This window comes from Eutrema salsugineum, unplaced genomic scaffold (genome assembly GCF_000478725.1).
Source record: "Eutrema salsugineum unplaced genomic scaffold, Eutsalg1_0 scaffold_7, whole genome shotgun sequence".
Taxonomy (NCBI): Eukaryota; Viridiplantae; Streptophyta; class Magnoliopsida; order Brassicales; family Brassicaceae; genus Eutrema; species Eutrema salsugineum.
The window spans coordinates 7,303,512-7,324,293 of NW_006256486.1; the positions used below are offsets into that span (position 1 = coordinate 7,303,512).

At 32.1% G+C, this 20,782-nt stretch overlaps 1 protein-coding gene across 1 annotated transcript; it reads left to right on the top strand.

Annotated features, from left to right (window-relative positions):
* The first annotated feature begins 11,034 nt into the window (after positions 1-11,034).
* On the top strand, positions 11,035-16,078 carry LOC112083029. Its single transcript, XM_024150751.1, has 8 exons — positions 11,035-11,221; positions 11,949-12,201; positions 12,282-12,578; positions 12,686-12,813; positions 12,925-13,465; positions 13,548-14,203; positions 14,300-15,364; positions 15,444-16,078. Exons 1-8 carry the CDS (start codon positions 11,035-11,037, stop codon positions 16,076-16,078), a joined length of 3,762 nt encoding a protein of 1,253 aa, XP_024006519.1.
* Positions 16,079-20,782: the final 4,704 nt, after the last annotated feature.

Consider the following 20,782-nt stretch of genomic DNA (forward strand, 5'->3'; position numbering starts at 1 on the left):
GGTATTGTGTATTATCATACTGTTTTAGAATTCAGAGCTACTTATTTACAACCAATTTTCCGCTTATTGTTTTATTTTATAATTATTAGAAGATGTTGTCTACCATGTCGTTTGGTTGGTAATTTTGGTCGAGATTTTCTCGATGGTTTGACGCATTGTGATGATGATATGATAGTATGTATCGTTCTAGCTGCAAAAATTGATATCATTCGAGGTATTCTAAGGCTGGAATTTATGATACTTTCTCAAATATATATATAACTATATTAAAACTATAAGTATTTGTTAAGTTATTAATTATTTCAAATTTTTTTTTTTGGTGATATTAAGGTAATTGGATGGCTGTAGCGGCTCCTAATTACAGGATAATGTTGCCACCAGCTATTCCTGAAGTAGTACGTCTCCGGGAGGCATTGGTGTCAACCGATCAATATTGACTTCCATTCCACGAATACATAAATCTTGGAATAACAGCCTATGAATTTTTTTATATCGTGTAAAACTACATTGCAGCTTTTTAGTTTGTTATTTTTTATTTTCTTCTCATATGAATTATCTTATATATCTCTGCGTGTGTGCGCGATTTTTACAATATATTATAGTAATTGTTCATTTTATATTTAGACTAATAATTGTTCTTTCATGCAATATATTATTTAAGAATTATAAATGTTATATACAGAGGATAAATTATACAAATGATAAACCGTAAAAATATTTTGATTGATCGCATTTTATCTAATTTATTGTTACACTTAATTATTGATATGTATTATCGTTTTTAGTAACTTAAACATATCGTTTAGGAATAATTCCTTAAATTGTTTGTCTAAATCGCTAATTATTTATCTATTAAATATATTTTCTACTTTGTATATACAATTACTGTAATGTTTGCCATTTTTTAAATTGAATTTAATTTCATTATGTTAATTTTCCGTTAAAGTATATCTAAATCGATATTATCTGAGTATTATTTTATTGTTTTATACAGAAAATTAGAAGATTTTATCGTTTTTAACATTTTTAAAATAAAAACAAAAAAAGAAGATTTGATCGTCTTTACCTTTTGTTGCGATATATGTATATTCTAAAAAAAGTTGTTATCAAAGTTAATATTCTCAAGATTTGGGATGGATTCAAAGGTAGAGGGGGGTGTTCACTTGAGATGGTATTGGTTGATCAAGAGGTTAGTCCTATAATTTATGAATATCTCGGTTAGCCAATTATTTGTTGGTTAATTTTTTTTTATTGTCCTTTGGATCTTAGGGTGATAGGATACAAGCAACTGTTGAAAGGTTTTTCGCTAAATCTTTTCGTAAAGATTTGATCGAGGGGAGATCGGTGCTTATCAACACTTTTAAGGTTGTTGAGTATAATTCTGAATATCGAACTACACAAACGCCTTTCAAGATAGTGTTCTATGCAACTACGACTGTCTCTGTATGATTGGATTTTCCTCAAGACGTTCCTGAGAAATATATGAAAAGTTTTCCAGATATTTTATCAACTGATTTGGACAATGGCTACTTGATCGGTAACATATCTAAACTGAGACGCATATTTTTAAAAATATTTTTATGACACGGTATTTTTTATGACACGGTAATTGTTTTGGTTCTTTCGTTTCTTCCTATATTATTACAAACGCTAAGACGTGGTCGGACAAATCGTAAGAGTTGGTCATGTTGAGGACGTTATGGCTCAAGGAAAACATCGTTCTAGACTTAAGATTTATCTTAGGGATGAGAGGTAACATACTTAGTTCTAATTTAATAATTTATTTTATTTTGTGTTATTTTTTAGTTATATGATTTAACTCATGATCATGTATTAATTATAACAGCGATCTACAATTACCATGTACTCTTTGGGCTGATTACGCAAAAGAAGTTGTTGATTATGTTAAACGTAATTGCGCATCCGTCGTTGTGGTTATTATAAGGCTTGCGTGTATCAAAAACTATCGAGGTATATTACTTAATGATTTATACTGATTCAATTTTAGTGACGATTATGAAGAGTTTTATCATAGATTATATATATTTCTGATACATTGATTTATTTACACTTTTTAGGTGAGATGAGCGTCTCAAATGCTTTTAATACAACTCAGATTTTGTTTGATGTTTGTCCTCTTGTGGTGAAATTCCGATCTGAGTAAGGATTTATTCAATGGAATTACAGTACGGTTTTATTTGTACATATGTTCGTTCTACTATAATTAGTTTCTGTATTTTTTCCGTTTAGGTTGCCTCAAGATAAGTATATTCTCATTCCTAACGAAGATGATTCGGGTTTAGATTCTAAAGATTCATTAAACAATGAATTTTTGGGAACTAATATTAGGCGAAAGTTAAGTTCTATACATTCGATCGATACGGTATGTGAATATGCGATACTCTATTATTTATGTTTATAAAAAAAATTTGTATATCGGTGGTTGTCGTTGATTGTTTCGAGTAAGCAGGTTGGTAAGTATGTGACATTGGCGACTATACGCTCGGTTGCCAATAGTAATTCGTGGTATTACATAGCATGCAAGAAGTGTGAAAAAAGGTTCATCCTATACCCGAGAGAGACCATGCTCCTTCGCCGCCGTCTTGGAAATGCATTAATTGCAATAGTAATGTTTATGAGTCTGAAGTTGTTGCTAGGTAGTCAATCTCTATTCTTTGAATTCGGCGTCCACATACTTTTCTAATCTTTACATCTTATATTTTTTTTTTTTATAAAATTAATTGTCTAATTATTCTTTTATAGTTTCTTTCTGTTGTTGAACGTGGATGATGGTTTTGGAGGGACGGCAGTCTTTGTCGTGTTTGACAAAATTGCTCAAAAATTGTTTTAGAAGACTGCCGAGGAAGTTTTCGAAGAGTCTGTTGGGGTACACTTATCGTTTTATTTGATAAGCGTTATGATTATATACCTTAATTAAAATATTTTTGTAATATATTTTGTAGGATAATTCGTCTGGACTGCCTCAATCACTGCGTGATCTAGAAGGAAAAGAGTTACTTTTTAAGGTTGTTGTAACTGAAGATAATGTCAAAAAGGTTAAGAATTCGTTTTCGGTTGACCGGTTTACATCTGATGACAACATGATTCAGACGTTCTGTAGTAAGGTCTATTCTGAGGTATTCTTTTGATTCGTATTTTGTCTGGAAATTTGGATATATAACTATGCATAACGGATTACTTATTTGATATGTTTTTTTTATTTTTTTTAGCCTCCGTTTTTGGAAACCTTCGTCGATGAAGATAGAGGATCACATGTTGAGAAAACTCTGTCTGCCTGCTCTAAAAGTGATTGTGATGATCCTCATGTCAATGTCGATGTAAATGCAGAAGATTCTATCGAGAAGATTGTACCTGCATCTTCTAAAAGTGACTGTGATGCTCCTAATGACATTGTTAAACTAAATACAAATGTCACACTCGAGAAGACAACTCCTGTGGGTTCTAAAAGAGAACGTGAGGATCCTGACGTCATTCCTACTCCTGTCAAAACATCTGGATCTAGAAGGAAGAAGAATTCTATGTCATAGGATGTTTAGTGATAATGCGTTCGCTATTATATTATCTTAAATTTTATGTTTTGAGTTTTGGTAGAACCTTTTTATTGAGAATATTAATGATTTAGATTTTATGTTTACTTAATTTTTATTTACTTTGAAAGAGTTCAATTTGAAAGAGTTGTTTTTCTTTTCTAAAATTGTTTTATTTCTATTCAATTTTATGTTTACAATCATCGCGTGTATCGCATATTCACATCCTGTCTGTAAATCATTTTTTATCCCATTTATTTTGTTATGCTTATCAAGTTGATATTATGTCGATAATTCATTTATTATTCTCTTAGATATGATAGTGGGGTTATAATCAATAAACCTTTTGAAGTGTTGTTTTGTGATTTAGGTTTATCCTTGAACACATATACGTAACGTCCTGGAAACTGTCGTGACTTTGAAAACTGATTCTATTGCGACCCGATTTATATAAATCTAAACTCTGCCCTTTTTTTGTTGTAATTATCAAAATTAATAAAATGTATATATATCACGATATAGTTAAATAAATATCGTGATATATATATATTACGATCATACTATTTGTACGAATAAGTATCCAGTATATGTAACAAATGAATTATATATTCAGTTTTAATGATTCTCGAAGATTCTAGAGAAGATTTATTCTGTTATATTTACGTATGCGTATATTTATGAAATAAAACAAAAATGTCAAATATTTATCAAATAAAAACAAAAATGTCAAATTTCCAATAGAAAAAATGTCAACATTATAATAAAACCCTAGAATACTCGGTTATATATAGATGTAGTGTCATATCGTGGTTTATTTTATTCTTTGCTGTGTACTTTTTCTTTATACCTCTATAATGAACTCATCAGGTGCGATATATACTATACATTCAACTTGATATCGTATACTATACATCCAACTTTATATCGTTTTGTGTTTATTAAGTTCTGCTTTCATATTTATATTGGTTTGTAACTTAGATCTAATTATGTTTCGTAGGTGCAAATACACGTGGAAGTGTTCGTCTAAACGTTTTGCCTTTCCATCTTCCTGAATCTGAGATTGTGATGACTGATGAAGGCGAGAATCTTGGTCCTAATCGAACATCTAAATTCACGGCTTGGATGAACTGCAACAAAAAATACCCCGAAGCTAGGATGCTTACGTAATCAGAAATTCCAAGTCAATTTTTTTGGGATCGTAAGCAAAAGTTATGGAGACGACGTGTCATTGGTGACCCTGGAGTCAGTGTTATAGCAGATTGTTCGGATAGATCTGACGAGGCTTATTATCTCAGGATTTTGTTGGCTGTTATAAAGGGCCCATGTTCTTATGAGGATATTAGGACTGTTGCTGGTATCGTGTATCCTACCTTCAAGGATGCATGTCATGCGATGGGACTAGCCAATTTATAAATTTCATAAGTTAAGCATTAGGATTTTAAGTTATTTTCTATTTTTTATTTAATTTTATATTTTCATATGGCATATTACGATTACTAAAACGTTTTCGTTATAATTAATGAAATTACTAAGGTTTATTTTAATATCGTATTTTTTATCAAAAAGTCTCCTATAGTTTACCGTCATAAGAAAAAACAAAACATGGTTTCCGAGTTGAAATTATGTTATATTTATAATGTTTATGAATTGATGTTTTTCTTTTCTTTCGTCTCACGGATCAACCCTAGCTTATTTTTGGAATATTTCCAACGAATATATCATCATTTGATCCGTTGTAACTCCGAAGGGAAATTTACCTTATCATAAAATAATAAAATAAATTTTTATGTGAAAATGGATTTTATATATATTTATCGTATTTTTTATTAACAAAAATAGTTAATTTTAGTTGGAAATTGTCATTTAATTTTATTAGTTTTGACGAATCGTTGCTTAAGTATATAAAACCCGCCTTTAAAAGCATAACCGTCATTTCTAAAGTATTTTAAACACGCCTTTTAAAACATAACAGTTCATTGTCTCCGTCTTATAAAAAGAAATGTTCATTTTTATCATCTTTCATCTCCAAACTAAATAAAAACAACGAATGTCTCCATGTAATAGAGTTTCTGAACTTCAGAAGACAAACAGCGAGCAACGTATTTGTGTCCAAGTAGTTAGAAAATATTATGATTTTACTCTCATTGGTTGCCCTAATCGGATGTTAGTTCTCGCTGATGAATTTGTAAGTTTATGAGATTTTAAAAGATTATCCCTGTTCATGTTTTGGAAATGTAATCGTTTATTGATTCTTTTTTACTAAAACTGTGTAGGATAATCGCATCCTGTGTACCATGCCATTTGAAATAATTGACAAATTCGAGGATGTGTTGCTCGAAGGAGAGTGGTATTTTCTTGGTAATTTTGCAGTTACAGACAGATTACCACATCCAAGTATATCATCAAACAATTGTCATATACGTATCAACGAGGGTACGATCACTGAGAAAACCGATCCGAAGTCTTCCAGAGAAATATACTCTTTCTGTCCATTCATAGATATTTTGCTTGCATCCATTCAAACAGAACGATATCTTGGTAAGTATCTTACATGCATGTTGTTATCTTGGTTTATCTCATTTACTGAGAAATGAATTTTTTCTAACTTAGTTGTTTGATTTTGCAGTTGATCTTCTCGGGGTTGTCACTTTTGTTCAGAAATTTTAAAGAGGAGTTCATATGTCCGATACATCGGATACACCCACAGAACGTCCACTTATTCGTTTTGTACTCGAAGATCTCGGGTAAGTACAACTTATCCTCAGAGTATCTGGTGTCAGACTTGGGTTTCTTGATATATTAAAATATGTTAATTATCCTCTATGTTGGTGTAAATATATACAGTGGAAATTCCTTGAAATGTATTGCTTGGGATAACTTGGCAACGAAATTTGAAGAACTTTGGACGAATCGTGATAAGTCTTCAAGGCATATTATTGTATTGCGATTTTTCTCTTTCAATAGGTGGAGGGGTACGTAAATATTAACTATTAATATCTATTCAATATGGCAATTAATCAGAAGTTTAACAGATTTATTGTTTCCACATGCATACTGAATATGTATATGTTATTAGATGAGTGGATAGTTGAATCGGAAAGATTCATATCTGATATTCTCGAGGATCCTCCTACTCCAGAAGTGGCAATAGCAAAGATGAGGTATGTAGATTCCAATTTTGATGTTATATCCTGTATATGTATTCTATTGACATCTATTTTATGATTTTATAATATTGTCATATTGTACCAGTCTTGAAACTGCAGTTGATTTTACCCCTTTGGATGATGAATATGAAGACCAGTTTCCGTAGGAGATATTAAATTTTTATTTCGTTTTTTATAGGTTGTGTATTTGAACAACATAGCTATTTTTATTTTTATTGTAATACATAAAATATTCAATATCTATAAACTTCATCAATAAACTTCATCTGTTTCGCAAAGCATCTCATTTTAGCGCTTTTTTATTTATTTATAAAGAGTGTCACTTTTTGTTTTCAATGCAAAATTGTGTTCATAGTCCATTGATACTGTTGTTGATTTAAAAGTATTATAATATTTTAATAGGAAAATAAATATGCATATATATAATCAACATATATTTTAGAAATTGAAAAAAGTAATGTATACGAAAATAATAATATGAGGAGATTTTTGATATAGTACCATCGTTTATTGAATCAAATGATAAAAACATATAAAAAAAAAAGAAAATAAAACATGCGAAAAAGAAACTATTCAAAAATTTAATATAACACCATTGTCTGATTCCGTGATTGTGGTCCGCATTCTCTCGACTTCTGGTAGATTAGGGTTTAGTAAAATTTCGGTACAATCGTATGCAGTTATCGCTGCCCAAGCATGTGCAAATTTGAACAGTTGCACGAAACGTATAACACAAATGTTAATTTTTTGTTCTTTCCGTGATAAAGCAGTCATCAGGTCCAGTGCATAGTCGTTCCGTAATAACTCTTGCAATCTAACATCTCTGTTGGGCATATAATAATCATATAATGTAGTAAAAATTGATAATTACAGTGATTGCAATTGAGAAACATATTTAAAAAACTTACGATTCGTTACGGAGTTCCACGTAAACATTACCCCACTTTCTTTGGCTCTTGGAGGATTTGTAACTAAATATTCCAATCACCGCGACGTGTCCAATTATATCTAATAAAAAGATTAGATAGTCATTGAGAAAGTTTATAGATATAAAATAGCATATATTTTTTGTTATTATTTATTAATTTATCTAAAGTCATACCAACGAAAAACAATGGGTCTCGGAGATTGTTGTGTATGTTACCAAATTCAACGATACTTAGGTAGTTGTTGTTATCATAGAAAGGGATCTTTGAAAAATAAGTTTGAGAATTCCATATTATTTTATAATTGTGCAACGTCGGCCTCAAATCTCCGATGACAGGGACTACACCAAAATGGTACAGAATAATTGAATCTCCTTGCTTCACTTCTGATGTAAAACTGTCTATAAACCCTTTTGATATTGATCCATGTATTTTATCACCCTAAAAAAACAAAAATATGTATATCAGAGACGTGATATGCACGAAAAATATAAAGTCACCGGAATACCTTTTTATCAACCAACACCAAATCTAAAGTGTTATCAGGTTCACCGATGTGCCGCAGTATTTTCACACGAATACGGCGTAGTTGAATTGATGGAGTTATATCGGAGACATTGGTGTGAGTCATGTTTTTCATTGCTAAAAGACAAGCAGAGATCGACATGATGTAGTGCCGATAAAACCTAAAAAGTAGTCGTCATATATAACTCGGTAATGCTAATACATCGTTTTTATATATAACGATGTAAATGGCTCACCTCCGATATATTCCTAATACCAATTGGAAAATTGTTATAATTATAATAGTATATTATAATAGATCCCTAATACAAATCGGAAACGGTATCCCTGTGATCGTGATAAATTTTCTATCAAGGTCCTATGTTATCCTAAAAATGTAAAATAAGCATTAAGGTATCTCAAAAATGTAAAATATTCGATATATCCTTTTATTTTAAATTGTATAAATAGGAAATGAATGTTTGGTTTAAGTATTGTCTCTGCTATGTTTATTTAAGTTATCTTTGGACGTAATCGTTGTAGTTGTTTTGAGGCTCTGGGTTTGCGTTTAACCTAAATGGCTTATTTACTATCTATCGCCGCCGTGTATAAAAAATATGATCAAAATCTGTTTGGAATTTCCGAACTCGATCCTACCAAACATATATGGAAGACTAAGTTGAAAGTCTTACGTAAATTTAAAAGATTTCCTGAATGTGACCGCACGTTAGACTTTATAATAGGGGATTGGAAGGTATAACACATCAATTTCATTATTATATTTTAGTTTTTGTAATGATAAATGTCTGAATGTTTGATTCCATACTTCTCAGGGACAGAAGATTTATGTAACTGCACCGATTGAATTTTATGATAAGTATTCGAGGATATGTAACGATGGTGATTGGGTTCTTCTAATAAATTTTAATCTATTGCCTCTTACTGGTGAATTTAAGCCAAGTACACATCCTTATATGATTCAACTTACCAGTGATACAACATGAGCAAGCTCTTATACTTTAGATATCAATGGTTATTTTTCGTTCGTTGTTTTCGAAGATATTATGAATGGGACTATTGATTTTAACTACTGTGTGGGTGAGTATTCTGTGTATTTTTCATTACTGATTTCTCATGCAGTTACTATATTGATTATTTGATATTCATTTTAAAAAAAAAAACAGATCTAATCGGTAAGGTTGTCAACGTTGGAAACACTCACGATAGAATTGGATCCTTAGGATACTCTAGACAGCCTATAATAAGATTTGATCTCGAAAACGAAAGGTAATCTATTTTATGTTAATAGAATTTAAAAAACGAATTTTTAAGTTTAACTCAGACTGTTATTTGTTTGATGTGGGAATCTTTAGGAACCGACGTCTATCATGTTTTTTGAAAGGTGATTATGCTGAAACTTTTCTTCGTGAGTTGGGTGGATGTAAACAAGATGTCATTATTTGCATCATTCGTTTTGCGAAGATAATTGTTCGACGAGGTATATTTTTATTTTTTATACGAGATGGTTGTAAAGTATATGCGATAAATATGATTTGATTTTCGTTTCTTCGATAATATAGGGTGTTTTTTGGCAACTACGTCGTATGATTGCACACAAGTTATTCTAAATTCGCCATGCTTCGAGGTCTATCAGTTTCGAGAGTTGATATCCAGTCGTTAAACCCTGATGTTACGAGTTCCGTGCTAATGTTTTAGGAATTATTTTATATCAATTTTTATTTTTAGGTTTTGTGGTTTGTGTTAAACATCGTATGTGATTTGAATAAAACTTGACTTTTGACACAGTGTATGAAAATAAGATTTTTTAATTATTATTTTCATGTATGGATTTCGATGTTCATAGTTATCCCCAAAACGCCTGCGTAACGAATTGTAGTATAATTGTTCACTGGAAAAAAAATATGTGATATAATTTATTGGATGATATGTTAAATAACCATATTTTTGGGAGAATATTCAATTTCTAACAAATATAACGATAGTCTTTTCGGTTTTCGTAAAACATTAGGATAATATATTTGTTGTAATGTAGAGATATATTTTTAGGATTAACTCTGCATATTTGGAATAATAAATAATTATTTATAGATCCGCATTATTGTAATGTAGAAGTATTTCAATAGTATTTTAACATTATCACGAAAAATGTAAATTTTCGATATTAGAGAAGATAGGCATATTATCGCGAAGAATAAGTAATGTTAACATTATCGTGCGATTTTCTATTTCGAAATCTTTTTTATTACCAAAATCTTAATTTATTATGAGAAGCTAAAATGTATATTTTGCATTATCGCGCGATATAATATTTCATATATATAGTTTGTTAATGATTGTGTATTTTGATCACACATTATTTTTTTTTTTTGTTCGTGCTCTTCACCAGAAAAAATAAAACGTAAGCTTGGGCGTCCTCAGAAAAAAGGTTCATCTTCGTCGATTGCTCCAAATAAAGGTGTTTTTTAAGTAAATTACATTTTTAAGACATTTACGTGTTATAAATTTGCTTACTATTAATTGTAATTTGTAGGTGGTAATGCTAAGAACGCACGATATGCTCTTACCAGTGTAACCGATATAGACCAACATGGAGGTTTGTTCGGTTACAATATCAATGAAGTTCCTGATCTAACACCCCCGGGAATTCGTAATGCACAGCAGAGACGAATGCATATCATGCGTGAGAGGAGAAAAAGAAAAGAAGCTATTGGTTTGATCTTCTTTTTCGTAATTACAATGTTTATTAATAATTATATGCCTGATTTTCACTTATTATTTTTTCCGTAAAAAAAACAAACAGATCTTTTGGCTACTTCTATCAACACCGAAGAGTTTGCTTGCTTTATTGCTACTGATTCTGAGTCCGATATGGATAATGATGAAGACTCTATGTCGGAAAGTGAGGATGTGGAAAAATCGAGGCCTGGTAATAAAAAGAAAGGAAGACCCAAAAAACGTGCTAAAATCTCTGATTTTTGTGATGAGGATGCAACAGAGACCGTTGTTACTAGAACAGATTTATTGGAATCAGTTAGTCCTGGTCTGAAAGATGGAGGTTATGGTTTTCATTGTACTAATATATTTCATTCAATACATAGTATATAACTACTGTGTAATTAATACTAAGCAATGAATATTATTTTAATTAGGTTATTACGACGATGGTGATCCTATATATATATATGTGGTAATTGTAAGGCTTATATGTGGTATGGAGAGAGGTTGGGTAAACGATATAGACGTGGGAAGCCTATATTCTCCATGTGTTGTGGTCAGGGTAAAGTCGTTTTTCCACTTCTTAAAACCCCTCCGAAATCCTTATTAGCATTGATGTATAATGATGGTGATTTGCGTGATCACTTTCGTGAGTTTATCCGGGCGTATAATATGATGTTTTCTTTCACTTCTCTTGGAGGAAAAATAAATAAAGAAATCAACGGCGGGAAAGGTCCTTACATTTTCCAAATGAGTGGGGAGAACTACCATTCTATAGGGGAGTTGCTACCACCTCCTGGAAAAGAACCAGCCTTTTTACAGCTATATATATATATGATACCGCAAATGAAACATCTAACCGAATAGCTGCTTGTGGGTATGATTATCATTCTTTTGGTTTATATTAAATTTAATCATTGAGATCAATTTTAGAACATATATGTATTGTTATTAAATGTTATATGGTTCTAACTGTTATAAGAATTTATTTTAAAAAATTTACAGGAAAACGGGACCAGCTGATAAATTGCGAGTGAAGGTTGTTGAGAATATAAAAAATATGCTAGATAAACATAACAAACATGTGGATGCATTACGAAACGTTCGAGAAAGGTTTGATCCTAACGATGATACAAGCCGGTTAAGGATAATTTTAAAGTGTGACAGGAATAGCGATGGAAGGACTGAGAATCTACCAGCTAATAATGAAGTTGCTGCATTGATACCTAATGATTTCGATGGTCAGGTAGATGCACGTGATATCATCATCGAGTGTAAAAAGACTGGGAATCTCAAAAGGATCAGTGAATTACATCCTGCGTATCTGCCTTTGCAATATCCATTATTGTTTCCCTATGGTGAAGACGGGTTCAGACTTGGTATCGATATTGGTTTTGTAGATACTCAAGGAGGAAAATGTTGCATATTACTATGAGAGAGTTTTTTGCTTACCGCATACAAGAGAGGGTTGGTGAGTCACCAATCATCCCTTTATCTGGAAGATTGTTCCAGCAGTTTTTGGTGGATGCGTACACAATGATTGAGACTAATAGACTACGTTTCATATCAATGAATCAGTCTAAACTTCGTTGCGAAAATTATGACAAAATAAAGAAAACTTTTGATGAAGGTGACACTGATCTTTCTGACAAGGGTAAACGTATTATTATACCTTCTTCTTATACTGGTGGTACAAGGTATATGGTGCAACATTACCTAGATGGATGACTACATGCCAGCATTTTGGTTTTCAGGATCTTTTCATAACTTTTACGTGTAATCCCAAATGGCCTGAGATTACCAGGCACCTAAAAAGACATAACTTGAAGCAAGAGGATAGACCAGATATATGTACGCGAGTCTTCAAGATGAAACTAGATGATCTCATGCACAGGCTCACCAAAGAAAATGTGTTAGGTGTCGTAAAAGCCGGTATGTTTTATTAAACTAAGTATCTTATTTCGTTTAGCAAGATAATGTTCATAACATTGCTATATGATCATGCTAACTAATCTTTTAAAAACTACCATTTATTCGTTGCAGCGATATACACGATTGAGTTTCAAAAACGGGGGCTACCTCATGCACACATCGTTCTTTTTTTAGAAGCTGGTCACAAGCTACCAATTGGTGATGACATTGATAAGATAATATGTGCTGAGATTCCTGACAAGGATATTGATCCAGCGCTGTATGAGATAGTAGGAGATGTCATGATGCATGGACCATGTGGTGCTTTGAATAAGGATAGTGTTTGCATGGCTGAAGGAAAATGTACAAAGTATTTTCCAAAAGCTTACAGTCCGATCACTAAAATAGATGATGTTGGATATCCTATATACAGGCGACGTAATGACAAGAAAGTTATCGTTAAAAAGGGTATTGAATGTGATAATGGATTTGTGGTTCCTTATAATAGGAGTCTCACACTGCTTTATAGGGCTCACATCAACGTCGAATGGTGTGTACAATCTCGATCAGTAAAGTATCTATTCAAATATATTCATAAAGGTGCTGACTACATTCGTGCAACTGTCAAGAATGATGATAAAGAAAACGAGATTAAGAAACACTTCAATTGTAGGTATGTTTTAAACATTTTGTTCACATATTTTATATCTTTGAAATTCCAATCTTCCATTATTTAATAATGTCTTTCTATGTAGGTACGTAGCACCTTCGGAGTCTACGTGGAGAATTTTCGGTAATCATACTCACCATCGCACGGTTTCTGTAATTAAACTACCCTTTCATTTACCGAATCAGCAAATGGTCATATACAACGAGGATGATCCAGGTGACGAGGTTATTAATCGTGTCTCAGTTGGTACGTCAAAATTCATTGCTTGGATGGAGTGCAACGATATGTATGAATTGGCGAGGACGTTAACTTATGCGCAATTTCCTACGAGATTTGTGTGGAATAACACAAAGAGAATATGGACGCCACGATCAAGGAGAGTTGCTCTTTGTAGAATCACGTACGTACCCATTGGGGCAGGTGAAGCGTATTATTTAAGGCTTCTGCTTAATTTAGTCAAAGGACCACGTAGTTTTGATGATATAAAAACGGTCAACAAAGTTCTACATTCTTCCTTCAAAGAAGCTTGCTATGCGTATGGATTATTGAATGATGACAAAGAATATATTGAGGCCATCAATGAGGGCGGCTTGTGGCTTTCTGCCAATTATCTCCGTCGTCTTTTTGTGATCCTGCTCACTACTCAAAGTATATCCATTCCTTCTAGAGTTTGGGATGCTACATGGCAGGTATTATCAGATGACATCATATATAATTACAGAAAAGCTGCCAGGGACCAAAGTAAGTCGTATAGTTGTTGTTTGCGTTGTTGTTATTATATATATTTAAGATATTGATAGCTAATTTATCTTTTGTAATTTTTTTGAAATTGTGTAGCTGTTAGTCTATCTCAGGAGCAAGTTAAAGACTTTACTCTGGTCGAAATAGAACTTCTTTTACGTGTAAGTGGGAGATCCTTAAAAGAATTCACACCTATGCCGTTTCCTGAAGATATTACTCTGGAGTCACGTGATAATCCTCTTATTCGGGATGAGAGGAATTACAATCGTGAAACTCTTAGAGTAAGAAACGAGCAGATGTTAGCCACTGTAACCAGTGAACAGAGAAGTGTTTATGATGAGATACTAGAAGCAGTTAATAAGAACAGAGGAGGTATGTTCTTTGTTTATGGTTCTGGAGGTACTGGTAAAACTTATTTGTGGAGTCTATTAGGATCTGCTCTACGTTCCCAAGGTGATGTTGTTCTCAAGGTTGCATCGAGCGGGATTGCTGCGTTGTTATTAGAAGGAGGCCGAACTGCGCATTCAAGATTTGCAATCCCTATTGTGGTTAATAAGTTTACCTTCTGTTCAATCAAGAAGGAGTCGAATCTTGCCGACTTGAAAAGGATTGCTAAACTCATTATATGGGACGAGGCGTTGATGATGAGTAAAGACTGTTTCAAGACTCTAGATAGAACGATGCGTGATATATTAGAAGTTGAGAAGCCCTTTGGTGATAAGGTCATTGTTTTAGGAGGGGATTTTAGGCAAATATTGCCAGTGATTCCAAATGCCGGGAAGACAGAGATACTTATGGCCACTTTGAATTCGTCACCTCTGTGGTACAAATGTAGAGTGTTGAGACTTACACAGAACATGCGACTTATAGCTGGAGATAATAGTCGTGCTATGCTTGAACGAGCTGCCTTTACAAAGTGGATCTTAGACATTGGTGATGGTACGATAAATGACGATGGTAGTGGTGAAGCCGTGATTGATATTCCTGATGATCTGTTGATTAAAGACTGTAAAGATCCTATAAAAACGATCGTCAAAGAAATATATGGGAGTTCGTTTTCGAAAGAGACTGATCCTAAATTTTTCCAAGACCGTGCCATACTGAGTCCAAGAAACGATGATGTAGATACGATAAATGATTATATGGTTTCAAAGTTACCGGGTATGTTTATTTTGTTTTAATTCCTCTTAGTTTATTTCTTTAGATTTATATAATACAACGGTTGTTTTGTATATAACAGGTGTTGAAAGGACCTATCTTAGCTGTGATAGCATTGATACGACTGAAGAAGTTGTTAATTACAATGATGCGTCTGAAGTACCCTCAGAGAGTGTAGCCAGTAAGAATAAAGGTGATTCCAACAATATGATTTATACCGAGGAGTTTTTAAATAGTATCAAGATGTCTGGTTTCCCTAATCATGTCCTGAAGTTGAGAGAGGGTACTCCTGTAATGCTTCTAAGAAATATCGACCCTAAGAATGGGTTGTGTAATGGCACAAGACTCATCATTATTAAGATGGCTAATTATGTTCTCCAGGCTCAGATAATAACAGGTAGCAAGGTTGGTGAAAAGGTACTGATTCCTAGGATATTCCTCTCTCCTTCGGAGATGAAACTTTCTTTCAGGATGAGACGCAAGCAGTTTCCTATCACATTAGCTTTTGCAATGACTATAAACAAAAGCCAAGGACAGACACTCGAAAAGGTTGGTTTGTATCTTCCAAGACCGGTTTTTACTCATGGACAACTCTATGTCGCTGTATCGAGGGTTACATCAAGAGAAGGTTTGAAGATATTGATCACCGATAAAGACAACAAACCACAAAACAAAACATTGAATGTCATCTACAAGGAGGTTTTTGACAAGATATGATATTCCTTTTTACTGTGTTTTGTTTTGTGATATGTTGTCTCTATGTATCTCGAAATATGTTAGTTCTTTTTATTGTATAATTCCATTACATTCGGTTTTATAGTTTTTAATAGATTTAACGTTTTTCGATTTTTCACTAAGTTGGATCTCATGTATTAATGGTTTGATCTCTGAATTTTAACTGTAGTCGGATATTTCAGTGACAAACTCTATTCGATAACATATTTTAACCAAACTTTAATTGTAGCATATTATTGGGCATCTATTGACATTTCATCGAGAATGCTTCAAAACCAAATTATCATGTCATCGAAATAAACTTAATAGTTTTTAGAAAATAAAACCAAGTACATACAGTCTTTAAAGTGATCATTGCAAACAGGAAAAAAAAAACATGAAATTGGTTTGAAACTGATATTGTTCTTGATTAAACTCCAGATCTCCTCTTTTTACGTTCCTTCTCCTTTCCCTTTAAGCACAGACACAAACAATCCGATTTAGATTTTTGTAAAATTATATAGCTTTGAACTAACTCAATATTATATTTAAACATGAATTGTTTCTACAACATACAGTTCAATCGGCAATCAATAACAAACTATAATGACTCAATAACATAGATTTTAGACAACTTTTCATAATTTAGATCTAAATATATTTCTGATCACGTACCCATTTGGCGGTGTCCATGTGTCTAATTTCTGTCTCCACAAAACCGCAACGCATGCACTTCAACCCTATCTCCAGATCTAGAATCAGGTCGTGTTTTCGTTTTGTGCAACTTGATTGGGGTGTCTCATTAGATGTGTTGCCTTTGTCATCCTCCATAAGTAGAATATACAGATTTTATAATTCATTGTGTAAGACATGATTAAAACAAACTTTAGTGAATAGGATGTATTACCTGAGGAATGTTCTGTTTGCCTTTCTGATTTGATGCGGTGAATAAGTGTATTTGTTCCCATAATTCTTCTTGCTCTATCTCGGAATCTGTTGGTGAAGGTGGTGACTTTGGTTCCACGACACCAAATCTCATTACCAATGGTGGGGGATTGATGATCAACAAGCCATTTTCATCGAATTTTTTTCGTTTGTGTTCGCCATGTTCTTATGAATTCTCTCAGAAACGATAATGGTACTTATAAAATATTTTAAAGTTTTTTGAAAAGAAACTCTCAAGTCAGTATTTATAAGGTGTGCAATAATAATCAATTTTCACGTTTTTCAATTTTTTTATGGGGAAGATTATGCGACTTTATGTTTGTAACTAACCGTTTGACTTTCCAGGTTTCCTGTTTCATATAATTTTAAGGAAAAATGCTCAAGTAGATACATAAAGTTATAACATAGAGGTCTACATAAATGGCATTTTTTTGTTATGATGTTGCATGAATATGTCATTTCCTAAAATATTGAAACATAAAATTGTCCAAATAACATAAGCCATAGAGAGATCATATTATTTTATGGAAAGTGTTGCAATTTAGCAAAAGATTATATTTAGTAAAATAGTATTATTGAGATTGCGTGTATATTTGGTGAAACTTAAAACATGGAATATATTCTCTCTGGCACGTGAAACGAACAAATCGGTCAATATCAATATGGAAGTGTCTTGACATAAATTAGTAGATTGTTGTTGGTTTTGACAGTAAATGGGCTTTAAATGGTAACTGTTCAAATTTTTCTTTTAAATTAATTCAAACGAAAATAAATTTATAAGAAAGTAGGATAATTCAGACAAAACCATATCGGGAAAAGTAAGATAATTATTTTAACATTAACTCTACTCCCTTAATATAGTTTTTTGTGATACTATATTGTTTACATATATGCTTAAATATTAATTTCAGACTTGAGTGAAGATACGAAACGATGTGCATAATTATGATTTAGCTAATATAAATTTTCATTGCAATAAAATTGTCATTTAACATATAATGTAAATTTTCATTGCAATAAAATTGTCATTTAACATATATAGATGGTTTTATAGTAAACTATCTTAAGAATTAGTAACAATGAGAATTGAAATATTAACATAATTTAAAATAGAAAAATCTCAATAATTTAAAATAGAAAATTATCAATATATATATATATATATATATCTTTTTATTTTACTCGAAGATAATATTGTTTCCTTATCTATATTTATCCTGAAATGTTAATATTCTTAATTTTCGGTTATAGGTTAATATAAAATCACATTTTTCTTATAAATATACTCTAAATTGCATAACCCTAAACGATAGGCATCACGCAATGGCGGATTATGATTTCGTTCGTCAATTGGACTCTCAAAGATCTGACTGGAGAATTATAGTGAAAATACTCAAAAAATGGATGGTGGATTACTCAGACGATAATCGAAGTCTAAATTTCATTCTGGTCGATGAAAGAGTAAATTTCATTAACTTAAAATGTTATTTGTGATAATTATTATTGAATTTGCCTATTGTTTTAACATACAATAATTTGTTCTTTTGTTGATCTAATGTTATTGTATAAACTTTTAGGGTTGTAGAATACAGGCTCGGGTAAACAATCAGATGATGGAGCATTTCAATCAAATATGCGAAGAAGATCAATGGTTTATGTTGACTGGATTTCTTTTGAATCCTTACAACTGGACTAATATCCAAAGTATTACAAAACACGATTACGTTATTACACTGACACAGGGAACAACGATCTCACCAGCTTTACCATTAACAAACAATTTATTCTATAATTTTGCATCATTCCTCTCGATTTATGAATTCCCAGATGCTCATTATTATCTAATTGGTAAGAATATTTTGGTATCTTCTTATAATGCAAAATTTATAGTTCGCACTAATGTCTTAATTTTGACTAATCACAATCGCAGATTTGATTGGAGTCGTTGAAGATGCTAGATATTTTACTATTACATACCCGGATGGAACGACTACATCATCAATTCGATTTAATATAATAGATGATGAGTAAGTATATCTCAAACTGTAGGTTTTTGAAGTTTAACTAATTAATTCTTAACTACATTCTTTGTCAAAATATAGGGAGTACATGCTAGAATGTGTTGCACATGGTGAATTGGCAACTGAAATAAGAGATAAGTGTAGAGAATACGAAGGTCCCTTTGCTATATGTGTGTTAACCGATTGGTGTGTAGCAATTGACGGGGGTATGTTCTCTGATGATACATCAATATGTTATTTACAAAAGCGTTGTATATAACATAACAATATTCCAATATATATGTTTTAGAGAATGTGTCTATCAAGGATCATGATGACGATGGTGTGTCCCGTTTTATCACTGATTCACCTATTGATGAAGTTTTGACCTTGCGCAATAGGTAAGTATGTTTCGATGTGTTGTTTAAATTGACTTATGAAACAAAAAAAAAATATGTATATTTAGATCTACATGATTTTGTTATTGAAATTTCAGGATTAGAGAGAGATTATATGGGCGGGATACAGATGATGTCTAATGGTTTGGGCCGATTAGAATGATTCAAATTCGATAATCCATATATATTATTAGTTTTTTTTAGACACTTTTTTTTTTCAAGACTGTTTTGGGTCAAGAAATTTCGTGTTATAACCAAAATTCGACTCTTCCTTTAACAAATAATTTGTGTTAACCAATAATCTATCTAGAATATTCATCATAAATTGCAACTTTCCAAAAATGGAACATTTTTCTTTTGGAAAATACGGAAAATGCACTGATACACGCGACACTTTCCATAACCGTTATTTGGATGTTATATATATCCCTATTTTCTCATATACATTGTTAAAAATGAACAACAAAGTAACCCTTCCCCCCAACTGTTTCTTTGGTTTTATAAAAACATTGTCCAGCAAAATTACGTTCACTAACTTGGTGTAATGATTGTATACTGAAGAAATTATTGTATTTTTTGATTATTTTTGACTCGGTATGCTCGTCTATCTTGGTTGCGTGTATGCTTAGTCCACCAGATGCAATTAGATTTTATTCTTTCATATTGCATGCTGCTAATGTCTCGAAAAAGTACATTAACGGATGAAAAGACGCCCTTGACAGACAATTGTTGTCATTTCAAATAAAACCTATAAATAATTTAATCTTTATTTTAATAATATATATTCAATGTTGTATGTTTCCATAAGTTTATTGGGTTGAAAAAGGAAATAACTGTCTAGAATGTAACGCGTATATATATATGTGTTCGCTTTCCTTCTTTTTTTTTTACTTTTCCTTTTGTGTTCTTGACAGAGAAAAAAAAATGTCTCATGTTGTTGATATCTCTAGGTTAGATTATTACACCACCGGTGGTGAAGTTCATGTGCAAGTTGTTCGACTCTGGAAGAATGTAAATATCTTTGGGGATACAATTGAGATGATTCTCGCTGACGATCGGGTATTTCGTTATGTAGTTGTTATTTCTTTATATATTTCATAGGGTTGTTTTTAAAAGCAATTTTTCTTTTGGATTTTACACTTGAATTTATGCGAAATCGATCTTAGGGTCATCGTATCGGCGCAACTGTCATGCCCGATGAAATCGCTCTGCATGGACCTGTACTTAAACAAGGTTACTGGTTTAGGGTTCGTCGATTCGTTGTTAAGAAGGCCAGTGGTTCGATATGCATAACCGTAAACAGGCATCGGTTTATTTTCGGATCTCATACGGTCGTGATTCCTATCTCTCCAGTAACCCATAAT